This window comes from Salvelinus sp. IW2-2015, linkage group LG18 (assembly GCF_002910315.2).
Source record: "Salvelinus sp. IW2-2015 linkage group LG18, ASM291031v2, whole genome shotgun sequence".
In the NCBI taxonomy this organism is placed as follows: Eukaryota; Metazoa; Chordata; class Actinopteri; order Salmoniformes; family Salmonidae; genus Salvelinus; species Salvelinus sp. IW2-2015.
The window spans coordinates 49,709,807-49,731,293 of NC_036858.1; the positions used below are offsets into that span (position 1 = coordinate 49,709,807).

Genomic DNA, 21,487 nt, shown 5'->3' on the forward strand with positions numbered 1-21,487 from the left:
AGTACGGGAGCTTAAAACCTGTTGGGGAGAGAGGGAACAGGGAATTTGAATGGGTTTGGCAGTCAATCCCTGTCTTCCTATATGGACTCATCCCTGTTCCTTGTTGGGAAGGAAGCATCCTGGTTGTGCAGGACACACTGTATCTCTGTTTGATATCGCCATCAGACATCCGTTTGAAGATGCTCATCATGCCCACGACAGAGAGGCTTTCGTTCAGCTTGTGTTGTTGAGATGAACAAATAACAAGTGTTTTGTGACGTTATACACCTACAATGCCTTCAGAAAGTACTTATACCACATTTAGTTGTGTTCCAGCCTGAATTCAAAATGGATCAAACAGATTTTCTTTCTCACCCATCTACACACAAAACCCCATAATTACAACATTTGTTAKGATTTTTTTTGCCAAAAAACTAAATGAAATACAGAAATATCTCATTTACATAAGTATTCACACCCCTGAGTCAATACTTTGTAKARGCACCTTTGGCCAGCGATTASAACTGTGAGTCGTTCTGGGTAAGTCTCTAAGAGCTTTCCACACCTGGATTGTGCAACATTTGCCCATTATTCTTTTCAAAATTSTTCAAGCTCTGACAAATTTATTGGTGATCATTGCTAGACAACCATTTTCAGGTCTTGCCATAGATTTCAAGTAGGTTTAAGTGAAAACTGTAACTCGGCCACTCAGGAACATTTACTGTCTTCTTGGTAAGCAACTCCAGTGTAGATTTGGCYTTGTGATTTAGGTTATTTTCCTGTTGAAATGTGAATTCATCTCCAAGTGTCTGGTGGAAAGCAGACTGAACCAGCTCCGTTTTAGTTTTTTTATCCTGAAAAACTCCCCAGTCTTTAACGATTACAAGCATGCCCATAACATGATGCAGCCACAACTATGCTTGAAAATATGGAGAGTGGTACTCAGTAATGTGTTGTATTGGATTTGCCCCAAACATATCACTTATTCTGTACAGGCTTCTCTCTTTTCACTCTGTCAATTAGGTTAGTATTGTGAAGTAACTACAATGTTGTTGATCCATCCTCAGTTTTCTCCTGTCACAGCCATTCAACTCTGTAACTGTTTTTAAGTCACCATTTGCCAATCCCTGAGCGGTTTTCTTCTTCTCTGGCAACTGAGTTAGGAAGAGCGCCTGTATCTTTGTAGTGACTGGGTGTATTGATATATCATCCAAAGTGTAATTAATAACTTCACCATGCTAAAAGGGAGCATGAGATTTTAAATTTTTACCCATCTACAATAGGTGCCCTTCTTTGCAAGCCATTGGAAAACCTCCCTAGTCTTTGTGGTTGAGTCTGARTTTGAAATTCACTGTTTGACCGAGGGACCTTACAGATAATGGTATGTGTGGGGTACAGAGATGAGGTAGTCATTCAAAARTCAAAGACTAAAAATTGAACACTATTATTGAATATTATTATGTGACTTGTTAAGCACATTTTTACTCCTGAACTCATTTAGGCTTGCCATAACARAGAGTTTGAATATTTATTGACTCAAAAAAAAGAAAACATAATTCCACTTTGACGTTATGGGGTATTGTGGGTAGGCCAGTGACAAAACATCGAAATGTAATCCTTTCTAAATTCAGGCTGTAAACACAACAAAATGTGGAAAAAGTTCAAGGGTTGTGAATACTTTCTCAAGGCACTCTAGAAAGTACAGTGTTTTGTTAGTGTTTGTCATTAACAATCAAGGACTGTGCTCTGCTCTACTGTGATCTCTGCTGTTCTGAACTCGCCTTTCTGTGTGTGTGTGTGTGTGTGTGTGTGTGTGTGTGTGTGTGTGTGTGTGTGTGTGTGTGTGTGTGTGTGTGTGTGTGTGTGTGTGTGTGTGTGTGTGTGTGTGTGTGTGTGTGTGTGTGTGTGTGTGTGTGTGTGTGTGTGTGTGTGTGTGTGTGTGTGTGTGTGTGTGTGTGTGTGTGTGTGTGTGTGTGTGTGTGTGTGTGTGTGTGTGTTACATCACAGGAGAGCTGCGAGCCCAGCCAGTTAACACAGTTAATTATGGTGAACTGGACTGAAGTAATGATCTGTTCTTTCAAGCTCTGCTCTGCTTCCCAAATGGCACCCTATTCCCATAAGGCTCTGGTCTAAAATATTGGACTATAGGGCCTCCCGAGTGGCATAGCGGTCTAAGGCACCGCATCGCAGTGCTAGCTGCGTTACTACAGATCCTGGTTCTACAGATCTACTACAGATCCCCAGCGTTTTCCGAGTTAGTGGAGGGTTTGTCCGGCCGGAATGTCCTTGTCCCATCACGCTCTAGCGACTCCTGTGGCGGGCCGGGCGCAGTGCACGCTGACACGGTCGCTAGGTGTACGGTGTTTCCTCCAAGACAATGGTGCGGCTGGCTTCCGGGTTAAGCGAGCATTGTGTCAAGAAGCAATGCTGCTTGGTGGAGTTGTGTTTTGGAGGACACATGGCTCTCGACCTTCGCCTCTCCCGAGTCCGTACGGGAGTTGCAGCGATGGGACAAGACTGTAACTACCAATTGGATATGACGAAATTGGGGAGAAAAGGGGGTAAAAGTAGCGCACTATAAAGGAAATAGGATGCTGTTTGGAATGCACCTCTGGACTCTAACATAAATAATGACTCAAGTGATTCAGAGGAGAGAAGAGCAAACCAACTTAAACTTGTGAGGAAATACCTTGACTTCCAATTGACACCTGCGTCCTTATCTGGCTACCAAAACAAGTACTTTGACACACACTCACTTTTTGCTTCCTCCCTCATTTTCTCACCATGTCTCTTTTTCTTTCTCTCTGTCATTCAGACTCTCTCACTCTTTTGTTTGTCGTCTAATCTCTCTCTCGCTCCTCTCGCTCCTCTCTCTCTCTGTATCTCTCTCTCTCGGTCTTTGTCTGTTTCTTTCTCTCACATCCACAAACACACACACACTCTCTCTCTCTGTTTCTCCCATCTTTCTCTCTCCATTCCTCCCTTCCAGTTCATTCAATGAGACAACCTCCTTTCCTCTAACTAGTGCCTTAGCAATTCCAGTAGCTTAGCACCATTCAGACAGCCCTTTATCATTGCTAACTATTAGAAATTGCTTATTCAGGGAGCAGACCAGCAGTGACAAATCAGTACATACTGGTCTCCCATTTCCTGTTCCTATTCTGACACACTGATGCAATTAGGAGAGGTTTTAGTAGGGATGGATGAGAAGCAGATATAGAGAGAGGAGGAGTAGGGGAAGGGAAGGGTGAGATGCAGATGAGAGGGTGGAGGAAGAGGAGGAGGAAAAGAGGGTAAGATTGGATGAGAGACAGAAAGAGAGGGGGAAGAAGATGACAAGCAGATGAGAGAGAGTGCAATTAGCAATCCTGATATTGTGAAGTATTTTTTTTCTCAGAAACACAAACACACACACAAGCACACACACACACACACACACACACAGAGGCTGTTTCCTGTACCCCGCTGCAGGCCTACTTTAGGAGCTGTTTCTGTGGAAATGTGGTTTCAGTCAGACTTGCCTCCCTCAATGTACCAATCTTTCAGCATACACATCTGTACTTAAACCAACGTCAGTTTGGCAGAAAGGAAAGGGCGGAGTTGGGCGCCGGAAAATCCGTCCAGAGCCCTGYCGTAAGCATTTCCTCAAGCTAGCTAGATGGAGCTCACGGAGGATATTTTCAAYGAGTGTATTTTAAGTGAGTACAGTAGTTTGCATGCACCATGACGTTAGCGTTACAACCACTGACTGGCTGTGGCTAACATTATCCTAGCTATCTGCGTCTGCATTGTGTGTCCACCTCTGTCATGTTTCCGAGGGGATTCTTTTTAAGCTCTGTCTACCCAAACACATGATTTGTTGGGCGATTTTTCTGTCTGAGGAGCGCCCTCCCTGAATTGGCCAAGAAAATCTGACATGATTCTCAGACCTAGTGCTGTTGTTCTAGGTCTGGGATTTCTGAGACTACAGAGATGTCTCTAGTTCTCTCTCACTCATAAACAGTCTTTTTCCTCTCTCTCAGACCTACACTAGTTTACAAGCTAACTGTGAGACTGTGGTTTTGCTGAGCAAATGCTAATGATCGCTGCTGTCTCATGTAGTGTGTACTGTCGCTATAATTTTACTAACGGTCACAGATCTAGGATCAGCTTACCTTCTCCAAAATCCTAACCATAGCCATTAGGTAGAAACAAAAAACTGATCTTAGATCAGTGTCTTATGGGCAATGTCTATATCCCACTCCCATTGTCTCGTAGCCTTGTACTTCTCACTTTGGTCCTCAAACAGGGTCATCCCATGCCGGTTCTTACCAGAGCCATATATTTAGGATATGTGTGTATATTTAGGCTCTAAATAATACTAKGCAAAAATATAATCGCAACAGTTTCAAAGATTTTACTGAGTTACAGTTCATAGAAGGAAATCAGTCAATTGAAATAAATTCATTAGGCCCTAATCTATGGATTTCACACGACTGTGCTGGTGTGCAGCAATGGGTGGGCCTTGGAGGGCATAGACCCACTCACTTCGCAGCCAGGCCCACCCACTAGGGAGCCAAGCCCAGGCAATCAGAATTAGTTTTTCCCCACAAAAGGGCTTTCCTCCTCCCCCCTCAGATGGTCCCGCAGGTGAAGAAGCCGGATGTGGAGGTCCTGGGCTGGCTGTGGTTACGACGCCRAACTGCAGCCAGGTCAAGACCCTGGTKAGGACGACGAGTACTCAGATGAGTTTCCCTGAGACGGTTTCTAACAGTTTGTGCAGAAATTATTTGGTTGTACAAACCCACAGTTTCATCAGCTGTCTGGGTGGCTGGTCTCAGACGATCCCACAGGTGAAGAAGCCGGATATGGAGGTCCTGGGCTGGCATGGTTACAAGTGGTCTGTGGTTGTGAGGCAGGTTGGAAGTACTGCCAAATTCTTTAAAACGACATTGGAGGCAGCGTATGGTAGAGAAAATAACATTTAAATTATCTGGCAACAGCTCTGCTGGACATTCCTACAGTCAGCATGCCATTTGCACACTCCATCAAAACTTGAGACATCTGTGGCATTGTGTTGTGTGACAAAACTGCACATTTTAAAAGAGGCCTTTTATTGTCCCCAACACAAGGTGCACTTGTGTAATGATCGTGCTGTTTAATCAGCTTCTTGATATGCCACACCTGTCAGGTGGATGGATTATCTTGGCAAAGGAGAAATGCTCACTAACAGGGATGCAAACAAATTTGTGCAAACATTTGAGAGAAATAAGCTTTTTGTGCGTATGGAATATTTCTGGGATTTTTTATTTCAGCTCATGAAACATGGGACCAACACTTTGCATGTTGCGTTTATATTTTTGTTCAGTGTATATGGCTCTGGTTACAACTGGAACTGGAGTCCTGTGTTGTGGTTGACAGCAACCGCTGGTGATTATTGTTACTGTGCATAGTTCACATTCTAACATTTCATCTGGTCCGCATCCTCTGTTCGCTGACCACTTTGTCTTCACAACTTATATCTGCATGTGTTCAGCCTTGCATCTTCCTTCCTAGAAGTCACCGTATGCTGACAGAGACAGGAAACCATACCTAGACAGTAGACACCGCACTCTTCCTGTGTGATCAGATTATTTCAGTGATATAGGATACACCCTATCCTGCCTCTGTTTGTGTGAGTTTGGGAAGATTTGGGGAATACAGTGAGGGGTCAATGACTGCACTCTATCTACATATAAACCCATACATATTTMATTAGTGGGAACAGGTGTGTAGTGCTAGGACAAAAACTAAAATGCGCACCCTTTTGGGTCCCCAAGGGRAAAACTGTCTGTGTGTTTGTGCGCTTGCGTGTGTGTGTGTGCGCGTGCTTGTGTTAGTTGTCTCCATATTCTTCGGAGTAGTCTGTTACAGATATGGCTCTGTATTTGGTATGGAGTGTAATCCTGTGTGTCTCTGTCTTTACAGGAATCAGAGATATTTTAGAGCGCTGTAAGGTTGAACTCTTGTGTCAGCTTGTCTTCTGTTTCTCTGCCATGCTGAGAAATACAGTATAGTGTGCTCGTCTCAGATACATATTCTGCACAATGATATTGTATACGCTCTTCAGTGATAGATATTCATACACAGGCAAAGCAGGTTGTGTGTGTCTACATGCATTAGTAAACACATTTATAGGACAGAATTGAGCAGAGGCACATGAGGGTTAACGAGATGGATTTGGAAGGATGGCTACCCGGGAGGACTAGCAACTGTGTAATCTCATGCCTTGTGTTTGTTCGTGTGTTTGTCCGTGTTTGTTCGTGTGTTTGAGGYCAAGCCTCCGTATGTGCTGCCAGTGAACCAGTAGTGAGAATCGTCTGAGATGAGGTGTTCACCAAGTCTCTGAAGTGCCTTCTCTCATGTCCTAAGAATATGATTCACTACCAGTAACTCAATATACCCAGTTGTGTATGTGTGCTGCCGAATATACACTGAGTATACCAAATATTAGGAACACCTTCCAAATATTGAGTTGCACCCCCCTTTTCCCTCAGAACAGCCTCAATTTGTTTGGACATGGACTCTACAAGGTTTCGAASGCGTTCCACAGGGATTCTGGCCCATGTTGACTCCAATGCTTTCCACAGTTGTCAAGYTGGCTGGATACCCTTTGGGTGGTGGATCATTCTTGATACACACGGAAACTGTAGAAGCAGCGTTGCAGCAGCGTTGCAGTTCGTGACACAAACCGGTGCACCTGGCACCTTCTTCCATACCCWGTTCAAAAGCACTTAAATATTTAGTCTTGCCCCTTCACCCTCTGAATGGCACACATACACAATCCATGTCTCAAGCTTTAAAAATCCTTCTTCAACCTGTCTCCTGCCTTCATCTACACTGATTGAAGTGGATTTAACAAGTGACATCATGTCATGGAAAGAGCATGTTTTGTATACTCAGTGTATATGACACACACAGTGCGGTCTGTGCTGGTCTGTATAACCTCCAGGTCATTGAGCTGTGGTTATTATATGTAAATGACATGTGTCCACCTCTATGGAGAGATCAATAGACAGGATTAGTCATTCACATCACACAGATTTCCCCATTATCCTCATCAACGTGTGTGTGTGTGTGTGTGTATATATGCCTGTGCTTTTTTTTGTGTGAGAGCGTGTGTTTGTCTGTCTGTGTGTGTGCTTGTGTGCAGACCATTAGTTCTGATGATTTAATTGTTTCCCCCCTTCCGTTCTCCTCATTTTCACTGACTCTGCTTGCTATCTCTACTATCTCTCTTTTCCCCACTTCCCCTCTCTCTCTTTATTTCCATCTCGCTCTCCCTCCCTCCCACTGTCTGTCTCTCTCTCTCTCTTTTTCCAACTCCTTCTCCCTCCCATTCTCTTTGTCCCTCTGTCTCTCACCCTCAGTTCTTCTCTAAACATTTTGGCATATGATCTGACAGTAGATGATTAAGAGTGACATCTCTGGCACCTTTCCTACAGAGAGAGAGAAGCTGCTTGTTTAAATAATTCATTACCCACATACCCAGGCTCCTTCTGATGCTGCTATAAAATCTAAATGTCTGTTGTAATGTTCTGTTAAATTAAACATGTCATTGATATGTCAGTTTTTATATGGGTTTTATAAAAATGTATGTTGCAATATTCCTGTCCTGAGTAGATGTGATGTTTCTGTTTAACAGAAAACCATTTTATAGGAGTTTCTATAGTCCCCGTGGACCTTCTCAGCCATTCTCTTTTAGTCTATCACCATGTAATCATCCCTCTCTTCAGTCCATGTAAATCTCGCCTCTCTTATGTACTCTCTGGGACAGTGAATGATGATGCTTTCACATATCCTGTCCATTGTGTATGTTGAGGGATGTGTGTGTGTGTGTGTGTGTGTGCGCAAGTGCGTCCTGGAATGTCATACTAGATGATTGTATTAAGCCAGCAAACAGGGGATGTCCTAAGGAAATGATGCGACATTCCCATTCAGTCCCTTTAAGGGTTTTGCCAATTTGCCAAAAAGTTATCCCACTGACATTCTGAGAACATTCTAGTAACATTAAAACATGACGTTAACCTCGAGACCATAAGAGGACGTTCAGTMCAGGTCCCAGTTTTGTCTGGTTCCCTGTAAGTTCCCAGGATGTCACTGAGGCCCATGTCAGGACCTTTTTTAGGGTGTTCTCAAGACTTTAATTTTATTAGTTCTTAGGACGTTGCGTGATGGTCCCAAGGRAATGTTCTCTGGAGGACCTTTGTCTAGTTCCCTGTAGAACAGGCAACCATTAACATCGACAGGGCTGTGTGGAGCGGGTCGAGAGTTTCAAGTTCCTTGGTGTCCACGTCACCAACAAACTATCATGGTCCAAACACACCAAGACAGTCGTGAAGAGGGCACGACAAGACCTTTTCCCCCTCAGGAGACTGAAAAGATTTGGCATGGGTCCCCAGATTCTCAAAAAGGTCTACAGCTGCACCATCGAGAGCATCCTGACCGGTTGCATCACCGCCTGGTATGGCAACTGCTCGACTTMTGACCGCAAGGCGCTACAGAGAGTAGTGCGTAYGGCCCAGTACATCACTGGGGCCAAGTTTCCTGCCATCCAAGACCTATATACTAGGCGGTGTCAGAGGAAAGCCCAAAAAATGGTCAAAGACTCCAGTCACCCAAGTCATAGATTGTTCTCTCTGCTACCGCACGGCAAGCAGTACCAGAGCACCAAGTCTAGGTCCAAGAGGCTTCTAAACAGCTTCTACCCACAAGCCATAAGACTGCTGAACAATTCATCAAATGGCCACCCAAACTATTTACATTGACACCCCCCCATTTGTTTTTACACTGCTGCTACTCGCTGTTTATTATCTTTGCATAGTCACTTTACCCCTACCTATATGTACCTTGACTAACCAGTACCCCCGCACATTGACTCGTTACCGGTACCCCCTGTATATAGCCTCGTTATTGTTATTTTATTGTGTTACTTTTTATAATTTTTTACCTTTGTTAATTTGGTAAATATTTCATTAACTCTTCCTTGAACTGCATTGTTGGTTAAGGGCTTGTAAGTAAGCATTTCACGGTAAGGTTGTATTCTGTTGTATTCGGCGCATGTGACCAATAAAGTATGATTTGATATTTCTCACCATATGTCTGCTGCAGAGGGACAAGAGAGAGCCATGAGAACTAGTTTTGATCAGTCRTGAAAATAAAAGTGCTGAAAAGAAATTGGCTCCATATTTTAAAAGAAGTTGGAAAACAAGCAATGAAGGAAAACTAGCGCAGAAATTATATTGCGATATTGTCAAARCGATACGATATGTCTTCAAAAATAATATCCCTGATTGGTGAGCCACTCATCCAGTCACAGCTCTGTGCTTATAACAGCACAGTGCTTTTAACATAGTGTTTTCAACTTACATATTTGACATACTTGATTACATTGTGTATCTTTATTCATACAGTAATTATTATTTCACATCACCTGGGAGTTGAATTCACAACCTCTTTGATCTTCCTGCTGCACCASCATGTCTGTATCAATGACTGATTTCACCTGTATTCCTACACTTTGTACTTCAAAGTACATCTCAGCTATGTTAAAAATACACTGAAGAAAAACGATTATATTTATCATAGTGATTCAGGAATAACCTTAAAACAGAATAATCTGCTCCACCAACATTGGACAACTATACTGAAAACTCAAATTGCTGAAATAAGTAAAGGAAATCAATGAGAGAATAGTCAGATTAACTAATAACCAAAATAGCAGTGCAGATGGCACTCTTTTGCTAAGTGCCAAAACATTCAGGAGAAAGAGGAGCTCAAAGTTGACCCATTTTGCATACCGGGGGGTATGAGTTTGATATCATTTAAAAGCTTACAAACAGGGTTGTCAAACAAAAAAATTTACAAATTGACATTTAACCTTTTAAAGTAAATTATCAAAAAATGTCAACTCAGATTTTTTGTCAACTCAGATATTTGCATTTGTTGTAGTTTAGACCCTACTTTACATCATCTSTCATTTTGTGTTATGCCTGCCATCGGTTAAGACACAACATGCTCTTGAATACAGGTGGGTGTCATTTCAATCATAGGGACCTATCCCTTCAATTCAGACCACCGCAATTTAGCTGGTACACCATTGAAATTGAAATTGAATTGAAATGTTACCTTCAATTACAACCACAAAGATGGCCACCGCTCCACCCACCGTCAGATGTCAACTTAAATGGTCATGTCTATTCTATTATCTACATTTCTATGATTTCAATAGGTTTCCTATGGAGGATTGACAGTATAATTTAAAACAACATATATTCCCATTCAAGTCAGCATTCTCTGATGTGATTTCAATTATATTTATATTTTAGTACATTTATCAGCCAAAATCTGACACCCACCCTCAATACCTCTGATTATGTAAAATAGGGTCTACACTACAACATATGCAAATTTGGGGGGGGAAATGTAGTTTAAGGTAAAAAATATATTTTTTTGTAAAAATGTAAAAGCATTTTTTTCAAGAAATTATAAAACTGTTTGACAACCCTGTTTGTAAGCTTTAAATGATATCTCAAGCATGTATCTTTTCCAGTGATAAAGGGTGTCTCATGGTATGGTGGGGTATGCAAAATAGGTAAACTTTCAAAAAGTGATTCAATTCAAATGGATTTAAACTTTTTCCTATTTAGTATATAACCCAGAGATACAATATTAAATATCGGTTTGATTCGGTAACCTATTGTATGTAAGCAGCTAGCCCAGACAGATTTCCGCCAACGCATGAGCTCCTAAGAATCTAAAACATGTTCTGCTACTTGAGACTTTAATTAAAGGGTAATTTATTTAAGTTGTGCATAGCTGAGTTAGTTAGTAATTYGGTGCTAAYTAGCATTAGTACATYACTGGGGCCRAGCTTCCTGCCATCCAGGACCTCTATACCAGGCAGTGTCAGAGAAAGGCCCTGAAAATTGTCAAAGACTCCAGCCACCCTAGTCATAGACTGTTCTCTCTGCTACCACAAGGCAAGCGGTACCGGAGCGCCAAGTCTAGTTCTAAGAGGCTTCTGAACAGCTTCTACCCCCAAGCCATAAGACTCCTGAACATCTAGTCAAATGGCTACCCAGACTATTCACATTGCCCCCCTCCCCTCTCCACACCACTGTCATCTATGCATAGTCACTTTAATTAACTCTACCTACATGTACATACTACCTCAACTAACCGGTGCCCCCGCACATTGACTCTGTACCGGAACCCCACTGTTATTTTTTTACTGCTGCTCTTTAATTACTTGTTACTTTTATCTCTTATTCTTATCCATATTTTTTTWAACTGCACTGTCGGTTAGGGGCTCGTAAGTAAGCATTTCACTGTAATACCTGTTGTATTCGGCGCATGTGACTAATACAATTTGATTTGATTAGCTTCCGGAGGCTAATAGACTAGCTGATGTCACGTTGTTTTGAATCTGTGGGTGGGGACGTTGTAGTAGGCTGGTTGTACTGTAGGCTATATGCAGAAATASATGACGGGTCAGAAATAGAAATACACTTAATAGAACTGATATCCACATTATATATCTATGGTTATGAGGTAACTGTCTGGTACAGGGAAAGAAGATGATATAGTTGATATAGTTCTACTTTAGACTACTTTTAAGAAATTAAAACTTCTGACAAACTCTGATTTGGAGATGAGGGGAACTTATGAAGATTAGAATTCCTCAACATTACTCTGTTCTGATAAGATGGAACATTGTGAAAGTCTTCAGGGTTCAGACAGAGGCAAGGGACAGCCCACACAGAGGCCCTGAAGCTCTTAGCCCCTGAACAGAGACTTAGCCTGGAGCCGTGAACCACCAAGACAAAATGTCTCCTCTCCTCTGTCATATCCTCCTGAGCCTCCCTTTACCTCCCTCACACATGCCTGGATCATCACAGCCAGGAGTTGTTACCCAGTCCACAGAGAGACAGAGGGAGAGAGAAAGAACTGAGAGAGAAGAGGGAGGGAGAAGAGAGCGAGACAGGATGTTTGAAACTTGAGTTTCTCTCACAGAATAATGGATGACTCACGAGACTTAGTCCTTTTATAGACCACTGATACTGTGTGTGTGTGTGTGTGTGTGTTGTGTGTGTGTGTGTGTGTGTGTGTGTGTGTGTGTGTGTGTGTGTGTGTGGTGTGTGTGTGTGTGTGTGTGTGTGTGTGTGTGTGTGTGTGTGTGTGTGTGTGGTTGTGTGTGTGTGGTGAGGGAGGGAGGGAGGAGCGAAGACAGAGGACAAAGGCAGAGAAGGACAAAGAAAGTAGACATAAACAGAGAAAGTCGATTAGTTCCTTGCAGAACGAAATGCTTCACTCTTTTGTCTGGAGTGTTCACAGACTTTGCTCTTCCCTCCTCATCTATCATCCACCATCTCTCCTCATCGCCTCTTCCTATTCTGCCCTATTAAATTGGAGGGTTCGCTGTGTATTAGTGGCCTTGTTATTTTCCCTCAGCAGTGGCTCTCATAGCAACCTTGAGTTCCTCATCATTACTACATCTTAGACTAGCGAAGAACAAAGGACAAAAAATAAGATTTTCTTTCTCTCTCTATATATTTCCTTCTTAATCTCATTGTCTATATTTCTCTCTTTCGATCATCTCCTTTTCTTGTTATCTTACTCACTCTTGTTCTCCTCTTATCTTCCTTTTATCTTTTGTTTTCTCAGTATAAGTATGAATACTGTATGTGTTATATTCATGTACTGTACACTGATTATACAGAACAGTAGGAACACCTGCTCTTTCCATGACAGACTGACCAGGTGAATCCAGGTGAAAGCTATGATCCCTTATGATGGAATTTGTAAATCCACTTCAATCAGTGTAGAGGTGAGGAGAGAAATTATTTTCAAGCCTTGAGACAATTGAGACCTGGATTGTGTATGTGTGCAATTGAGAGGGTGAATGGACAAAAAAAAAAAAAAAAAAAAACAAAAAAAAAAAAAAAAATGACAGAAAATGTAAGTCCCTTGTTGAACGGGTATGGTAGTAGGTGCCAGGTTTGTGTCAAGAACTGCAACGCTGCTGGGGTTTTCACGCTCAACAGTTTCCCGTGTGTATAAAGAATGGTCCACCACCCAAAGAGGGGGGGGGGGGGCGGCAACTCAATATTAGGATGGTGTTCCTAATGTTTGGTATACTCAGTGTACTGTATATCTCTGTCTAGAATTCAGATGGCTTCAGTCCATCATAAAGCATATAAGTTTGCGACGCTGTGTACTCTTCATAAAGATAATGAGTGAAAAGAACCAAAGAGAACACATGTCACATGAGCCAACCATTATGACCACACACAGATAGATAAACACACAGGCTTAAGACGTGTGTGTGTGTGTGCGTGTGTGCGTGCGTGTGTGTTCAATGAGACGACTCTCAAACCCAGTGAGACTGGTGACATATTTGACTGAGAGAGCTGGCGAGAGAGAACATAAATGCTGCTTCAGTTCCTTACTGGGACGAAAGACCTTCCTCTCTAATCTGAGCGTGGAGAGTGTTCAGCACTTCCCTGCTCTCATCTATCTATCAGTCTCTCCTCCTCTCCTCGTTGTATCCTAATCATCCTGCCCTATTAAATTGGAGGGAAGGCTCTGTATTAGTGGCCTTGTTATTTCCCCTCCGCAGCGGCTCTCATGGCAACCATGAGTTCCTCATCATTACTCCATTACTCGAGGAAACAGAGGACAATTTTTTTTAATGTTCCCCCTATTATCGCTCTCCCTTTCTCTCTTTCTTTCTTTCCTTCTCTATCTCATTGTCTCTTTTTTTCACTTCCTATCGTCTCTTCTCACTCTCTCTCTTCTTATCTCCTTGTATCTGTCTGTTGCTCTGTTTCTCAGTACGATACTGTATGTTTAAGTTGCTCTTCATAAAGAACCTGTGTCACATGAGCCAACCATTATGGACACACACAGATGAATAAACACAGGTTCTCAGATGCATGTGCTGTGTGTGGATTCATCAGGGTCTGTTTATCAGAAGTGAGTGTGCATGCGTGTGTTGTATGCTTATCTGCTATTTGACAGCAGATCATTCACAGCCCCTGCCTCCCTCAGAGATAAGTAATAGTGTGATGCTGGCACACCACCAGTTCACAGTTCAGTCGTTAATCATACTGTGTGTGTGTGTTGTATACATGTTTGTGGGTGGATGCTTTTTTGTGGGGGAGTTGTGTGTGTGTGTGTTGTTGCTTGCTTATGTATCTTTAGGCTGAAGTTTGGCCAATGACAGACATACATGGAGAGAGAGAGAGGTTGGGATGGAAGGGAGAGAATGGAGACTTAACACAGACCTCTCACTAGCATCACCATGGCAACTATGGAAGACGAGACACAAGGGAAGGGATCGAGTAATTAGAAGAAAAAAGTGGATGCTGGTGCGTGTCAGTCTGTTTCTTCAGCATGAAACAAGTTAATCAACTAGTTTTCATCGTCTTCCGAAAATCTTCTGACTATTCCACTGAACTTGTTGTGAAAGCATCAGTATGGTAATGTATAGACAGAGAGAGCGAGAGCAAGAGAGACGTAGTGTGCGTGCGTAAGTGTGTTTTGTGTCCATAACCAAACAGCTGGTAAGTGTGCAGTGCTGTAAAGATGTAATAATCATTACCAGCCATACCAGTTATCATGTGTAATCACTGCAAAAGTTATAACAGATTCTCCTTGTTGTCTCTTATGTTTCTAACACAGTTCAAGATAGAAGGTATTTTACATTTACATTTTAGTCATTTAGCAGACACTCTCATCCCGAGCGACTTACTGGAGCAATTAGGGTTAAGTGCCTTGCTCAAGGACAGAGTTTTCACCTAGTCAGCGCGGGAATTCAAACCAGCGACCTTTCGGTTATTGGCCAAGTCAAACGTTGATATGACTTACAGTATCTGCTGCTACAGTGGTTGGTGTTTCAAAATGACWAAATGTGTCTAATATTGTCTTTCTGTTCCTCTTTTTCAGAATGAGAAGCACCTGGGTCATTCTGCCAGCAGGTCCAGCAATATTTCCAAGGTAAGGACAGAGATGGAACATACAGGATGAATGGTATATGACAGACCTGTACCTACCAGAGGGCAACCGAGAGAGAAAGAGGGGATTAAAGAACTGAGGGCTACCAAAAAATTATTTTGACGAGAGAGGGATAGAAAGAGAGAGAGATAAAAGAGAGCGAGAGAGAAAGATAGAAAAGTGAGAATAACACAGAGGGTGATGGACAGAATGGGGACATCCTGTAGAGAAAGAGAGTCAGGCCTASACTTCTAGGGGGTCCTAACCTGCCAGTCACTTCCACAGTCAGAGGTACAGCTCTCTGATCAGTTCTTATTGAGAGAGACGTCTCCAAACACACAGGCTGCGTTTCAAACTCAAAAAAAGTTTGAAACGCACCCTCCTCCACTTACCCTCGCCTTATGCCCTTGGGAGAATCCCCGCGGCCATCTTTGTCGTCGGGCCAAATGATTAGCCAAGCAAGGGAAGTTGGCAACGAAAGCCCATCAGCCCTCGTTTTTGATCGAGTTTGCGAATGTACAATTATGTTCACTCCGGGGCCTGAAACSYCCCATAATTCAATTTGCGATGATTGTACATCTGCTAAGAAAAGTTTGCCAAAACTTAAAACCAGCATTAATATGGAGAAGTCAACATACAAGTGTAAGTAAAAACAAATGTAAATAAGTTAGAAACTGTGCTCTATGCACATGACGGCTCAAACAGTTATCATAAAAGTAATGATGTTTTTGTTTGGTTAGCTTTTGGAAATGTTCGCTTGCGCACAACTTTCCCTGACATCACACTTATACATTGTAATTTTCGATTTACCTCATGTATTAGGATGGCTAACACTCGATGTCTGCGGATGCGTTGTCTTCTAGCCAAGATATGAAATGCAATCATATCGCATGTAAGGCACACAACAGTTCCATGCTGACTGAAAACACAACTTTGATGAACGAGTGACAAATTTCCGGGCTAGAGGGGCCCATTTAAAATGAATTCATTCTTCCCTCGCCCTGCAAGTGTCAACTCGTCAGACATCATTTTTTTCATTTTTTAACTAGGCAAGTCAGTTAAGAACAAATTCTTATTTTCATTGACGGCCTAGGAACAGTGGGTTAATTGCCTTGTTCAGGRGCAGAACGACAGATTTGTACCTTGTCAGCTCGGGGATTCGAACTTGCAACCTTTCGGTTACTAGTCCAATGCTTTAACCACTAGGCTACCTGCCGCTCCGTCATGATGCATCATCAGAATTGTCCACTTCATTTGAGGGCTGAGGGGAGMGGGTGTGTATTTTAAGTGTTTGGAATGCAGCCACAGTCTCACCACCTCCGTCCCAACTGACACTCAATTAAACATCAGGGCTGCAACTCAATAGTATACAGTGGCTTCCTCTCCTTGTCTCTTCGTTACTCACCTGCACTGATCTAAAAAAACACATTGATTTCATATGGAAGTGTTACACTGATTGTTCCTTATATTGGAACAATACTAGTCCCCATACCTCACTCGATCTACCCTCCGTATCTCTCTTTCTCTCTCCACTATCCCTCTCCCCCGCTCCCTTCTCTCTGCCGGGACAGATTGGTTATGTTCTCCTGAGCAGCCTGTGAGCCTCTTAGTGGGATAAAGCCTTTACATCTGCTAATAGTCAGGGTCACTTCGTCGCCGTGGCAATGCTCCGTTGGCCATGTTTGAGCCGGGTGGCATGAGTAGGCAGGATGTAATGCCACCCTGGTAACAAGAAAGGAGATCATTATCTTAATGAGCTCCGCCCCCCCAAAAAGGAAAATAATAATACCCAGTGTGCGTTGCAATTGTTAATTGTTACATTTTGCTCATTTAGCAGACACTTATCCAGAGCAACTTATTCAGTGCATTCAACTAAGGTACAAAGTAAAAGGGTTTTATTTTGGTACTGARAATGTTGTTGTCGTTAAGACATGTACGTGCAAATGCACAGTGCTGTGAAAAGATTGTTCAGCTTTTTTGTACTGAATGTTATCAGATCTTCAACCAAAACCTAATAGTAGATAAAGGGAACCTGAGTTTTCAACAACAAAAAAAGTATACTTATTTTATTTATTTAGTTAACAAAGTTATGCAACACCCAATTCCCCTGTGTAAAAAAGTTATTGCCCCCTTACACTCAATAACTGGTTGTGCCACCTTTAGCTGCAATGACTGCAACCAAATGCTTTGGAAGTGTTGGCCCACTCTTGCATGCAGAACTTCTTTAACTCTGTAATTTGTGGGTTTTCAAGCATGAACTGTTCGTTTCAAGTCCTGCCACAACATCTCAATTGGGATTAGGTCTGGACTTTGACTGGGCCATTTCAAAACTTAAAATGTGTTGCTTTTTAGCCACTTTCATGTAGCTTGATTGTGTGTTTTGGATCATTGTCTTGMTGCATGACCCAGCTGTGCTTCAGCTCGCAGACAGATGGCCTGACATTCTCCTGTAGAATTCTCTGATACAGAGCAGAATKCATGGTTCCTTCTATTAAGGCAAGTTGTCCTGCTCMTGAGGCAGCAAAGCATCCCCAAACCATCACACTACCACCACCATGCTTGACTGTTGGTGTAAGGTTCTTACTGTGGAATGCAGTGTTTTGTTTTCGCCAGGCATAATGGGACCAATGTCATCCAAAAAGTTGACTCAATTTTGCCAAAAAGCACCTGGWTGATCATCAAGACTCTTGGAAGAATGTTCTATGGACAGATGATTCAAAAGTTTAACTTTTTGGATGACATTGGTCCCATTTATGCCTGGCGAAAACCGTTTTGCAAAAATAAAAAGCTGAAATGTCCTGAGTCAGTAAGTATTCAACCCCTTTTATTGCAAGTCTAAATAAATCCAGGAGTAAAAATTGGCTTAAATCACATAATAAGTTCATAATAAAYTCACTGTGACGTGTGCAGTAATAGTGTTTAACATGATTTTTTGAATGACTACCTTATCTCTGTACCTCACTCATACAATTATCTGTAAGCTCCCTCAGTCGAGCAGTGTATTTCAAACACACATTCAACCACAAAGACCAGTGATATTTTCTAATGCCTCACAAAGGGCACCTATTGGTAGATGGGTAATAAAAAATMAAATCTGACATTGAATATCCCTTTGAGCATGGTGAAGTTATTAATTGCACTTTGGATGGTAAATAAATAGGCTGAGTCACTACAAAGAAAGGCATCCTTTCTAACTCAGTTGCTGGAGGAAGGAAACCGCTCAGGGATTTCACCATGAGTCCAACAGTTGCAGAGTTCAATGGCTGTGATAGGAGAAAAACTGAGGATGTGTCAACGACATTGTAGTTACTCCGCAATACTAACTTAATTGATAAGAGTGCAAAGAAGGAAGCCTGTACTGAATACAAGTATTCCAAAACATGCATCCTGTTTGCAATAAGGCACTAAAGTAAAACTGCAAAAGATGTGGCAAAGAAATCAACTTTAAGTCCTGAATACAAAGCATTATGTTTGGAGCAAATCCAACACAACGCATCACTGAGTAACACTCTTCATATTTTCAAGTATGGTGGTGGCTGCATCATGTTATGGTTATTCTTGTCTTCGGCAAAGACTATGGAGTTTTTTATCATAAAAATAAACACAGGCAAAATCCTAGAGGAAAACCTGGTTCAGTCTGCTTTCTAGCATATACTGGGTGACAAAYTGACCTTTCAGCAGGACAATAACCTAAAACACAAGGCCAAATATTCACTGGAGTTGCTTAYCAAGACGACATTGAATGTTTCTGAGTGGYCTAGTATCAGTTGTGACTTAAATCGGCTTGAAAATCTATGGGAAGACTTGAAAATGGTCGTTTAGCAATGATTTACAACAAACTTGAGAGAGCTTAAAGAATTTTTAAAATAATAATGTGCAAATATTATACAATCCAGGTGTGAAARTCTCTTAGACTCACAGCTGTAATTGCTGCTAAAGGTGATTCTAACATGTATTGACTATGAGAGTTGAATACTCATGTAATCAAGCTATATTAGTGTTTTATAAAAATAAAAATTATTATTATTTTTCCACTTTGGCATTACGGAGTATTTTGTGTAGATCGTTGACAAAAAATTGACACTCAAATCAATTTTAACCCCACTTTGTAACACAATAAAATTTKGAAAAAGTCGAGGGGTGTGAATACCTTCTGAAGGCACTGTATATGCACTGTGCACAATAGCCTTGGGACAAGGTTATATCCAGGCAGACACTTTTAGTCACACAATGGCGCGTGTTTGACTGAGCACTCAGGCGTGTTTATGAACATGTGTCATGCGTGAGGCAGGCAGCTCTTAGTATAGGGTTGTTTCTGGTGTTTGGTGGTTCGTGGTGGTGTGTGTGTGGGTGTGTGGTTTGGTGGTGTGTGTGTGGTTGTGTGTGGTGTGGTGTTGGTGTGTTGTGTGTGTGGTGTTGTTTTGGTGTAGTGTGGTCGTGTTGTGGGTGGTGTGGTGTGTTGGGTGGGCGCGGGGCGGCAATTGCCAGGATGGGCAAACAGCATCTTATCATACCAGAGTAGTTTACTGGGGAGTCAGAGACCATATGAGTTAGTCAGAGAAGAGGGGCTATTTTCTACATTCATACAGGAGTAATAAAGGCCTAGTGCACAAATTTGGTGGGGAAATGTTTTGGATTTATCAGGGGCTGCAGCACCCCTACTTCCCGTGGCTATGGTTTGCAGGAGTTTGCTACTGTTTAGGCCTACATCACTGTCTCTCGTTCTCTCTCCAATGCTGACAGCTGACCATTGYTTTGGAGCGCACTGCACTTTGCTGTTTGTAGCGACAGTATACTATTTATTTTGCACTGCCATGCAACTGCATAAACATTTTATTTATAATGGACTTTCTATTGACCTTACATGTTCCTATGTGGCTGAATAGTCCTCTTGTACATTCAGTTTTACTTCAGTTCCTTCACCTTGGTTAGACTATGAGGAAGTGACCGAATACTATTTGATTTGTACTGCTATACAGTTGCCACAGTCTTGCCAACATAACCCAGATATAGGCCATCTCCGTCTTGTAGATTTCCTCACTCTTTTTATATAACCTTTTTTTAACTAGGCAAGTCAGTTAAGAACCAATTCTTATTTTACAATGATGGCCTACCCCGGCCAAACCCTAACTCGGGACAATTTTGCGCCGCCCTATGGCACTCTCAGTCACGGCTGGTTGTGATACAGCCTGGAATCAAACCAGGGTCTGTAGTGACGCCTCTAGCACTGAGATGCAGTGCCTTAGACCGCAGCGCCACTCGGGAGCCCCATATTGGCAATAGAATACGTTTTTTAAATTAGAATCTGGTCTCAGTAGCACACAGTGCCTACTTCTAGTTGTTATTGCGGTAAGTGTCATTATCATGGTTACTAGGTTGGATTGAGTCTGCCTCATCTTGGTCTCTCCAAGCCCGAGTTATTTGCTTTGGTCTTTGGCCTCAGTAAGACTCATACCATCATTTTGTTCACTGAGGTGAAATACCTAAAGGGAAATTAAATTTAAAGAACAAGGAAATGTTGGCTGTGCAAACAGAGAAGAGCAGAGAGTTGGATAGAGATGTGTTTGAGGTATGAGGAGAATGACAGGAATGGTAAATTATGTGTACATTCTGACACACATTAACAGGCTCTGTTAGAACTTGCCAATGCCACGACTGTGGGTTCATTTATGAAAAATGTATGCATACATTGTACTTTAAGTCACTTTGGATAGAAGCTTTTTAGTTTTCTGTTTGTTTCATCACCCGCTTCATACAGACGTTCTGGTGATAATGGATAGATAAGTAAAAAGTATATTGCATAAATGTTAGTAAAATGTATAGCCGATYATCATTAATGCCTGTTCCATTCAGATCTGAGGTTGTAGTCATACAGATTGGCAGACACAATGATTGGATTGACCTTTTATAGAATCAAATCAAATCAAAGTTTATTTGTCACGTGCGCCGAATACAACAGCTGTAGACCTTACAGTGAAACGCTTACTTACAGGCTCTAACCAATAGTGCAAAAAAGGTATTAGGTGAACAATAAGTAAGTAAAGAAATAAAACAACAGTAAAAAGACAGGCTATATACAGTAGCGAGGCTATAGAAGTAGCGAGTCTACATACAGACACCGGTTAGTCAGGCTGATTAAGGTAGTATGTACATGTAGATATGGTTAAAGTGACTATGCATATATGATGAACAGAGAGTAGCAGTAGCATAAAAGAGGGGTTGGCGGGTGGTGGGTGGCAGGACACAATGCATAGCGCCGGTTAGCCAATGTGCGGAGCATTGGTTGTCGGCCCAATTGAGGTAGTATGTATGAATGTATAGTTAAAGTGACTATGCATATATGATAAACAGAGAGTAGCAGCAGCGTAAAAAGAGGGGTTGGGGGGCACACAATGCAAATAGTCCGGGTAGCCATTTGATTACCTGTTCAGGAGTCTTATGGCTTGGGGGTAAAAACTGTGAGAAGCCTTTTTGTCCTAGACTTGGCACTCCC

At 42.1% G+C, this 21,487-nt stretch overlaps 1 protein-coding gene across 1 annotated transcript in view; it reads left to right on the plus strand.

Moving 5' to 3' along the window:
* marchf8 (membrane-associated ring finger (C3HC4) 8) overlaps window positions 1–21,487 on the plus strand; it is a 137,408-nt gene that overhangs the window by 95,793 nt on the left and 20,128 nt on the right. Inside the window, 1 exon segment of the mRNA XM_070448565.1 lies at window positions 14,947–14,997. Within this exon segment, the coding sequence (XP_070304666.1) occupies window positions 14,947–14,997 (51 nt within the window).